Source organism: Oryzias melastigma, linkage group LG11 (genome assembly GCF_002922805.2).
Source record: "Oryzias melastigma strain HK-1 linkage group LG11, ASM292280v2, whole genome shotgun sequence".
Lineage (NCBI taxonomy): Eukaryota > Metazoa > Chordata > Actinopteri > Beloniformes > Adrianichthyidae > Oryzias > Oryzias melastigma.
Genome location: NC_050522.1, coordinates 3,395,296 through 3,405,267, shown reverse-complemented (window position 1 = coordinate 3,405,267; position 9,972 = coordinate 3,395,296). Strand labels below are relative to the sequence as shown.

General features: G+C 41.1%; 1 protein-coding gene across 4 annotated transcripts in view; it reads left to right on the top strand.

Annotated features, from left to right (window-relative positions):
* Positions 1-9,972, top strand: part of trappc9 (trafficking protein particle complex 9) — a 192,281-nt gene that overhangs the window by 39,968 nt on the left and 142,341 nt on the right. For all 4 annotated transcript variants that reach the window (XM_024257959.1, XM_024257960.1, XM_024257956.1 and 1 more), the window contains 2 exons: positions 3,793-3,919; positions 5,451-5,583. In XM_024257959.1, coding sequence (XP_024113727.1) covers positions 3,793-3,919; positions 5,451-5,583 — 260 coding nt within the window. The remainder of the gene's footprint in view (positions 1-3,792; positions 3,920-5,450; positions 5,584-9,972) is intronic.

Here is a 9,972-nt window from a genome sequence, read left to right as displayed (position 1 = left end):
AAAAAAAGAGTGGGGTGGGGGTGGGGTTTCCAATGGTCTCAAGCTGTTTGATCCTCATTTTATATTGAGAACACAGTTGCTTAGTTTCATGTAGAGTCTAAGGAATTACGTTAAAAAAAATCTATCCTGTGTAATCTTCTGGTCACTTTCTAGAATATCATGTAAAATATTTTGGCCCTCCTATAAAAATCTAGACTAAAGTATTTAAAACAATTAGAATTTATATTTATTCTGTCTGCAGGGAGATCTTTTAGATCCCTGATCCCTAACCTTTTCCAGCCTACGGACTGGTTTGATGTCAAACTATATTTTCATGGACCGACCTGTACGAGGCCACAATGGGAATCAGATTTTTTTTTTCCCTTGGTGTTTCTTAACTTTTTATGATAAAATTTATCTTCATCCATTGCAAAATATCTGCAGCTGCTTTAAACTTTTTTTGTTCACTAGTATTTACGTATGAACCGTTAAAATGTGACATCGATTTTCCCTCAACTCATAACTGTCAAAGTGGAAGCTAGAAAATCAGAAGCAAACTTCAGTCTCGTCCCACTTTTAAGGTGCGACAGATAATTACATAAAAAAGGGTCACTAAAACTTGAATTTTCTAAATATAAAAAATAACTTGAATCCACTGTTTGATCAACTTCATTACCAGCATTCTTGTAACATTAGACAGCAGGTTGGTAAATGTTCTGCATTATTATTACAGTCTGGGGCAGGGGTCTGCAACCCTCAACACTTGAAGAGCCATTCCAGTCGGTTTACACCGACTACAACTCCGTAGGAGCCAGAAAGTCTTAAATCAGGCTTTAGAAAAACAAGACACTGATTTGCACTGATATTTAGTTGTTGCTATAGTGATAACAATGCATGAAATATTGTTTTTTGGTAGAAATAAAACATCAACATAAAGAGAAATTAGCCTGGAATTGTTTATAACTTTTGACAGACAAATAAAAGACATTCTTTTCCACATGTCAATGCAGAAAATGTTGCAGTGGGTAGTGTGATGTCAGCAGTGATTTGAAGAGGAAAACCGTTTATTTTATCTTTTGTGATGCATCTCAGCCTAAAATTCATCAAATTAACAACAATTAAGTCAGAGCTGGTTAAGTGAGCCTTGCTGTGTTTTTCTAACAATGTGGTGCACTTAAAATCCTTGAATTTGTTCAAAAATAAGAAATCTGGTTGTGCTTTCTGATCTCCACTTGATTTTTAAAAATCTGTTTCAGTCCGACTCAAAGCCGAAGTGCTTGTTGGAGCATTACAGCTACCATGGTCAGGAGTCTCGCAGAGGGACTGACTACTTTACTTTTTTTGTTCACTTTAATACTTACTTTTTACTTTACAGCTACTTGTTATAACATTAAAAAAAACCTTTTTAAACCGAGAGCCATGGTGGAGGGCTGAAAGAGGTTGCAGACCCCTGATCTCTGGGAACAGCTGTCACAATAAATCCATATTTGAAGTCAAGACTACTCGTTTTATTTGTAAAATGCAAGTGTATTTTAATTTGAAGTTGAAGGCTCTTCTTCTGTTTCCTCACTGACTCTTTTCTGCCAAACAATAAACTTTCCAAATACGTATGTTTTTTGTTAACTTTCAGTTTGGTGGTTTCAATGTAGCGGTCTGTGCAGCCGCTTTAAGAAAGTAGGAGATGGATTTTCTACATGTGACCAAGTGGCTCGACATGGGTCAAGAATGAGAGTAGTTTTTCAAAATAAAACTTCCTTCTGAATCAGATTATAAGAAAAATGTGAAAAATTGTTTTGTTTTTTTTCTCTGCAACCCAGGAACAACTGTCCCACAGGCGGCCCGGGGGTGGTTGAGACCACTGCTTTATACAGCTACTGTTATTATTTAGAAATTTAAAATGAATCTATTTACATTGTGATTGGTGAAGATAAACAACCATAAATCTGAAATCTGTGTCTTTTAATCTTAGTTTTTTTTTCTGGATCAGCTCTCTGTCAGTGAACAGACGATGCCTTGGAGGGGTGGTTCCTAAAGTCAGTCACAAAGCTTTTCTTTGATGTTTTCAGATTTGTCCCATTAGTTCTTCCTAGAAATTTGATCCTTCTCAAAATAATTCTCCAACACATTCCACCAAAATCACTTCCAAAGTTGTTTGATAGACAGTCCCAGAGATGCTCTCGGTCATTCCTAGAGAGATTCCCTGCCAATCTCAAAGTCACTATCTCGTTATAACGAGAAAACGATTACAAAAATTTATATAGTGGGATAGGCTGTTTTTGGCTTCAGCAATAATGAACATATATTTTTAAGAAATTTTAGATGTTTCGATCAGCTCACAAGTGAGTTGTGCTATTTTTAGAAGAGACCTGCGGGCGTCTCATGTGGTGCTTGAGCCCGACCTGGCGTACGTGGGCGCCGTGTTGGTCACCCCTGCGTTAGACAGACCAGATGAGCTGAAAGGCACAGTACCTCAGCTGGGGTGAAGTGTCCTGGAGGGGCGACAGAGGGGCAACAAGCTGCCAGAAGCAGACTGAGATCTGCAGCCACAGGAGACCACGAACTCCTAACCTCACAGAAGGTCAAAGTTTGCTTCATGGAAGTCCCTTTGTCCTCCTCATCCGCTTTTCTTTCTTCTCTTCAGACTTTTTCTGTTGGGTTTTTGTCTTCTCTCAACATTTTAATTGAGTTTTGACGGCCTGAAACAGTCAGTCAGCAATGTGGAGCCAAATACTTCACCCTGCTTTCTCAGGCATTCACTCCTGTTAAGTCAGCCAAAACATTCACCCTGAAGACCATTGAGTCCCACATGAAAGAATCAGAAAGTTTGAAAGGAAAACTCCAGCTGGTGGCTGTCTGACTTTCAATTTTTTTTTAGAACTCATCATCATAAGAAACGGTGGTTCCTAAAGCTCCGCGTTCTTTGGGTGGATAGGAAGGCTGCAGATGCTGACTTTTTTAATGTTTCCTTTGCCCAAACTGAATTATTAACCTTTTCACAGCAGAATGCAAACGAGCCGTTTCCATAAGGGAAAGCTGAGCTTTGTGCCGTTCAATAACAGTGTGCTGCTGCAGGGAGTGAAAGCAAAGCGGGCAGCGCTTAAATCACAGCCACAGCGCCTCAGAGGCTCAGCTCTTCAGCAGATCCCTCCACAGTGAGATAGCGTCTGCTGCATGGGACTGATGTGATCATTACGTCAGCTCCGTCTGCTTGTTGCGCACAGCAGTGCGTACGGGGAATGCAAATGCTCTTGTTCTCAGGGTATGATGCACAAAAATTATTTTCCCTCAAAGACTGCCACCGATCTGACAGCAGGACCTCCAGATCTGTCATCAAATTTCTGTTTCAGATTGATTCTCAGTGATTATTATAAAAAAAAAGAAAAATCCGACTGAAAGCTTCAAATCAGCCACAAGTTGTGATTTGAGGTCCCGATGTTTGAAGTCTCCATGTCAGTCTGTGGACGGCGTTCACAGAGCAGGTTCTGTCATGCTCAGAGTGAATTTGAGGATTGAGGTTCCGGCTCCTCTGATCCCTCTTTCTTCTGATTTCCAGCTTCCTCTCAGGTGCAGCGAGTTTCTGCAGTGGAATGCAGACAGAGATTTTATCTGCAGGACATCCAGGGGGGGGAGGTTAGATGATGAATCACTCCAAATCTTCTCTGACATATTTCACATAAAAAGAAATTTGGAGGTTTCTCTCTGCAAAGGGACAAACAAACCAGAGCAGAAAAACAATCAATTCCACCATGTATTCTGGTTGTGGTTGGGTTCGGTTCTCCGTCTGACTTCCTCTTCCTCCTGTGCTGCACTCAGGGTTTGCTGACTTCTGGAGTGGAGTTCGAGTCTCTGCCTGCAGCGCTCTTCCTGCCTGCTGAGTCCGGCCTGTACCCCGTCACCCTGGTGGGGGTCCCACGCACAGCCGGCAACATCACCGTCAACGGTCAGTCCGGTCAATGAGCTGCTGCAGCACTCTCTCACAGAGCCACTATGACCTTCACCTGGTGATATCAGAGTGCTCTAGCAGAAAGACAGCAGCCATGAGTGGCTCGCCGGTGACGCTTTAACACAAAATCTTTAACATGCTGTCATTTTTTAACTGTTAACGCGACGAGCCACTTTTCTCCTTCAGAATCTGCTGTAATGATTGTGTTAGCGGTTAAAGACTTGCAGTAAATCAAAGAACATAAAGACTGGAGCTCTGCTGGTAAAGGGTTAATTATGATGATGCAGTTTTTTATCAAAAATAGTAAAAACCTGTTTGGTTTTCTTGGGTATAGTTTAAGCAGAGCAGCAAGAGTTAATCAGAAATATGCCTCAGAGTTATGGTTGTTGGCGCGGGGACACTGTAAGTTGCTCCAGAGTACGAGTTGTAGATACCATAAAAGTATAACGAAGAAACAAAATATAGGAGCAGGATAAGACATTTCATCTTAAATCAGGGTAACAGAATAGACCAATGCATTCTCACTCCCAACTCCTCAGATCTTGACATTTGGTTAAGAACCCTCCGCATCACTTCTTGACATTTTGGGCGGCCCCAACTCATTGTTTTTTGACGTGCTGGCTGTTCGTAGGCGGACTGGTCCACCGGACCGGTACTGGTACCATAACCTGGAACAGGTTTGTGTCCGTGGCTGGTTCGCGCCTAATAACACACCTTGTACTGGTTCGCCTCTGATACCGCATCTGGTGCCTGAATAGGGTACTGGCACTGGGTTTGGGTACCGGTGCACTCTGTGTCCTGGTACTGGACCAGTACCGGTTTGCGGCCCAGAGGTAGGGGAGCCGTTATTTAATGGGAAGAGCCAGTACGTCAAAAAACGTTGAATTGGAGACACCCATAACGCCGATTTTTTGACGTGAAGGGGTCTTCAACCAAACCTCAATATGTGACGACTTGGGGATGAAAATGTGTTATATAGACAGCAATAACAACAATTTGAATAAAGAAATACTCAGAAATGCCATTTTACATTTAGATATGTCCTCCATAATCATAATGCTACAGGAACATGTTAGAAACACTGAAATCATTAAAATATATTTAAACGATTAAATATATATCGATTTTCTTATTATATTTACAGAAACACCGGCAGTTTTTTAAACATGAAAGATCCCCCCCTCTGTTCATTTGTGTAACAGTTCTGAGGCCAAAACAAAAGAAAGAAAAGTGCTGAGTTATATTCACCTTATTTATTTATGTACTGGACATATAGAAATGTAGGTATTGATGCCTGTGAGCTTCAGATTTGTTCCAACAAGAATAGTTTTTCAAATAATCTGCCTATATTCCGCTTCAGTGAATATAGAATATTGCATTTGCTTCACAGGCAAGAGAGCAAAAAAAAAGACAACAACTAGTTTTATTACTGTCAGATCCTTTGATCCTGATGTTTTTGTTCAAAAGAACAAACCTTTAAACAATCCCTCCATGCACTGAGCCAGTTCCTGTCTGCTTGGTTGTGCAGGTTACCACACGTCTGTGTTCGGCGTGTCCAGCGACTGCCTGCTGGAGGACTTGGCCAATGTGAAGAGCAGTGGCTGTTTGGTGGAGGTTATCCCTTCTCTGCCGCGTCTACAGCTCAGCACGTCATTACCACGGTTAGACTGCACCCTCACAACCTCATGGTTTTCACACACAACCCATCTTTGAGCAGTAATACATCATTCTCCACTCACAGCAGAAAGGACATGTGGTCCACACATGAAAACTTCCCGTAATTCTTTCAATTAACAATGAAAGTGTCATTCTGAGTTTAAGGTCCTTTTAAACGTCTCAAACTTGAACAATGTCTTGTTTTTCTATTGTTGGTTTAAAGCTCTGCTGAATGATGCTCAGGTGACCCGCTGCTGCTGAAGCCACATCTGAGTGCAGCAGATCAGCAGCTTTTGAAGTGGAAGAACCTTTTTGTTCTGTGGCCTTGAAGTATTACAGCAGCAGACAGACTAGGCGCTTCAATGACAGAAGTACGACGAGGTCTTCAGAGTGCTTTCACGCCACACACTTCAAAGCTGGAAGCGCTGAGAGGTGGCTTCGTTCCTGCTCACACCAACTGCAGACCTGTGCCGTTTCATTCCCACAACTAGCCTGGAGCCGTGCTTTCTTAACGCTGTCAGGATCCAATACTTTCACCCAATCCTTCGTCTGTGTCTTTAATCAAGATTTTATACAAATTTATTCTAAACTTTTCACACAAGGCGCTTTTTTGTCTGAAAAAATGATCTGTAGACTCAAAAATAGTAGATCTTTGATTCTTTTATTTCTAAATTTAGGATTTTCAGCCCACTGGTGCATTATGTATTCACCATGTGTTGACAAGGCATTTATCATGTATTTTCATGAATATAGCATGCATTCATACATTTACCATGCACTCAAACGTTCACTGTCCACTAACCTTTTATTCACTCTGGAGTCTTTATGCTGTCACCAGGCCTTTGTCATGTTTGTATCATGCATTTATTAAGTAGTCACCATTTATTTGTCATGTGTTTATTATGCAGTCACCATGTATTTCTTATAAATTTGTATGCATTCATCATACTTTCACTATGCATGGTGTATAACTGGTGTGTTTAGCTTGTATTTATTTTTATTTCTCTGTGCATTCATAATAGCATGGCAGTGGTCAACCTCTGGTCAAAGGATTTCAGGTTCAGTTCTTTCCTTGCCCCCCTTTGTCAAAGAGTCCTTGGGCAAAAACTAAATCCTGGTTCCTGGTGGTTTAAGGTTGGCACCAGTGTATAGCTGTGTTCACACTGAGTGCAGTCCTTGTGTCAATTTCACATTGGATGCCTCTGTTTCAACGCATGCCGTGTTTGCTGCTGGACGCTTGTCCAAAAACGCATTCATAAATTTGACACATTTTGTGGAAGTAGTTGTTCCCAAAAGGTCTTTGTCTCCCTACATTCCATTTTCCTGACCGCTTTGTCCCTGTCGGGGTTGCGGGGGTGCCAGAGCCTATCCCGGCTACTGACGGGCGAAGGCGGGGTACACCCTAGACAGGTCGCCAGTCCGTCACAGGGCCTCAATCACACACACATTCACCCTCACATTCACACCTAGGGGCAATTTAGAGTCACCAATTAACCTATGAAGCATGTTTTTGGACGGTGGGAGGAAGCCGGAGTCCCCAGAGAAAACCCACGCATGCACGGGGAGAACATGCAAACTCCACACAGAAAGGTCCCAAATCCCCCAGCCGGGATTCGAACCGCTTTATTTCACAATAAAGCTCTGATCACATATACCGAAATGCCACCGTGCGGCGACCTAAATACTATTTTTTCAGCAAATTTGGCAAATGGGAGCATCATGGCCGTGGTGAGACATGTGCAATTATGTACTGTATATGCTGTTATTTATCCCTTCCAAATAGAATGTACAAAATAATGAAAAAAGAACTAACTATTAACTATTGAGTTTTTAACTCTATACATTTTAAGCTTTTTTCCTTTTAAACACATTTGAAGTGAACAACACAAAACTCTGCAATCACAACCCAAAATACAAATGAAAGTGTGCAAAAACCAATAAATAAAGACTTTTATTCACATTAGCATTAAGAAAGACAAAAGCGTTTAAGCTTTGAGGATGAACTCTGTTTTCTTCTCTGTGATGATCTGCTCTGTTTTAGAGAAGATTCTCTCACTTCTCAGGTGTCTGCACAGGTTGGCTGAGGAGGTATAAATATATATGTATATAGAGAATATTTGTACTTACATAGAATTATTTCCTGCAGACTCTGTTCCTTTATACAATTAAGAAAAGGCAAATGGATCCAGTTTGTTCTTCTCTTCTAATGTCTCTCATTTTCTTGACGTTTTGTGTTGTTGTCTGTCTCTCTCTCTCTTGCGCTGCTGCACGTGTACCCCCCAGCACGTGCACTTTCTCTCTCTTTCTCTCTGTTTCTTTTCATCCCTCTTAAATATTTTTCCATCTCAATTCTTGAGGTTTAATTAAATATTCCCTCTCTCTGTGTGGATGTCGCGGTCACTGACGGTCCTCCAATCAACTGTTTAGTAACTAACAGAAATGGCATGATCCTGGGGTTTGTCCCGCAACGCGCCCCCCACCATTTGAGAAAGACCACTTTAACCCAATGCGCCATGGGGGGTGTAGTGCATAAACTCACACAGATTCCGGGCAGACTCGCGTCTCTGAGCTTCATTCTTTTGTTCCCTTTTTAAACTCTCTGTCACCGTATCCTGCAGGAAGCTACACCTCTAAACACGAGCTTTACCTGTTATTTTTGTTGGAACTGAGAGACTTTATGAGTCGAATCAGAACGAAGTATGGACGTTAACGACTTCTGATTGGTCAGATTGATGACATGTAATCAAGCCTCCAACAATGATTGGCGTAGACAGTTGAAGGGGGCGGGATTTTTCAAGAAAAACTTGCGGCTAATTTTGCGGCCAGATTGCGGTAACGTCATTCTGCTTAAAGAGTCATTTATAGAATCAAAGAAAAATGTTTTTTACCATCTTGCGTATTCCAAACTATCGAGTGTTAAATCAGAGCCGTTTGGATGAACACAGAGCGAATACCACAGTGACAGTAAATGTCATAGATATGTGAAAATGGGAAATTTCCCGCGGAACACCAGACCATCTCTCACGGCACACTAGTGTGGCACACTGGTTGAAAAACACCGCATTAGATTCATCAGATCTCACTATGAAGTGACATAGAATGTGAGAGCAGTGTGTGATTGTGCAAGCGCACTGGCGGGGCGTTGTCTTGTGATTATACACTCTATAGACCAGACTGAGTTTCTGAAGGATTTTCATAGCTGGAACTCCTCCTTTTTGAGTTTTTAATGGCCTCAGGGAGTTATTGTAAAGACTTCTTCTGCAGTTGTTGTTTCTTTTTCTTTCTTACAATCAACACTGAGCTGTCAATGTTTTTTTCCAAATGTAGAATGTTCTGTTGTTCATGTATAAAAAGCTAATGGATGGAGTTTATACTAAGTAGAGGAGAGGAGTAAAAACCAACATTTTACTGCTTCTTGGTGACAAACTTTATGTAAGGAAAGAGCTAAAATCTTTGAAATACTTCAGTTTTTTTAGACCTGTGGCTTCACAAACAATCAAAAATAATCTAGCGTAAACATGTCATAAAGTGCTGTCTTGAGGTAATCTTAACCATATATATCATCCCGAGCAGCATTAGTTCCTGCATAAATCGTTGTGAATGTGAATTCCTCCTGTGAAGAGGAGGTGGTGGTGGAGCTGGGGGTTGGTCCTAAAGGTTCAGATGGGATCAGTAAAAAGTTTCCATGCAGCGTGGTGAAATAAATGATGCTTTTGCATGATTCTGTCGCCAACTGCAGCACAGAAGGCCTCCCCTGCTCCTTTGCATGAAAGCATGAAGCTGGAAGACCCCTCCCCCAAAAATCTCATCAATATTCTTTTAGCATGACAGAAATGCCTGGGATTTTAAAATCAGAAAAAAAGCATTTGCCGAAGACTTTATTTTTTGAAATAGTTGTTTTCTGATTGAATTATTAGTGGCAGAAAACTCAAACACCTGTCTTTTTAATGGGAGCTTGAATGTTTCCTAAAATCATAGAAAATGTAACTACGATAATTTCTGGAATCAGTTAATTCAGGATAATGTTCTACTCTTTCTTGGATTTGACTTATGTGTAACTATCTGATAAGTGAATGACTGATATCCACAGCGACTGTCAAACATTTCAGATATTTTTCTATTTTTTTCCCTTGATAGAAAAAAAAACGCCGTTTAATATTTCAATGCACTGACAGATGACATCAGGGTACAGGCAAACAAACAGAACCCCCCCCCACAAAGTACAGTCAGTGCTGCCTTTCCTGAGAGAATTTTGATTGGATTGAGGTTTGAAAGCCCCGCCCTCACAGCAGCTTAGTTGGTTTGAGATAAAAAGAAACATTAGAGCGTTGGAGTATGAGACATCTGTCTATTCAAGCATTCTATGTTTTCCATGAGATCGACTTGGCTTGAAC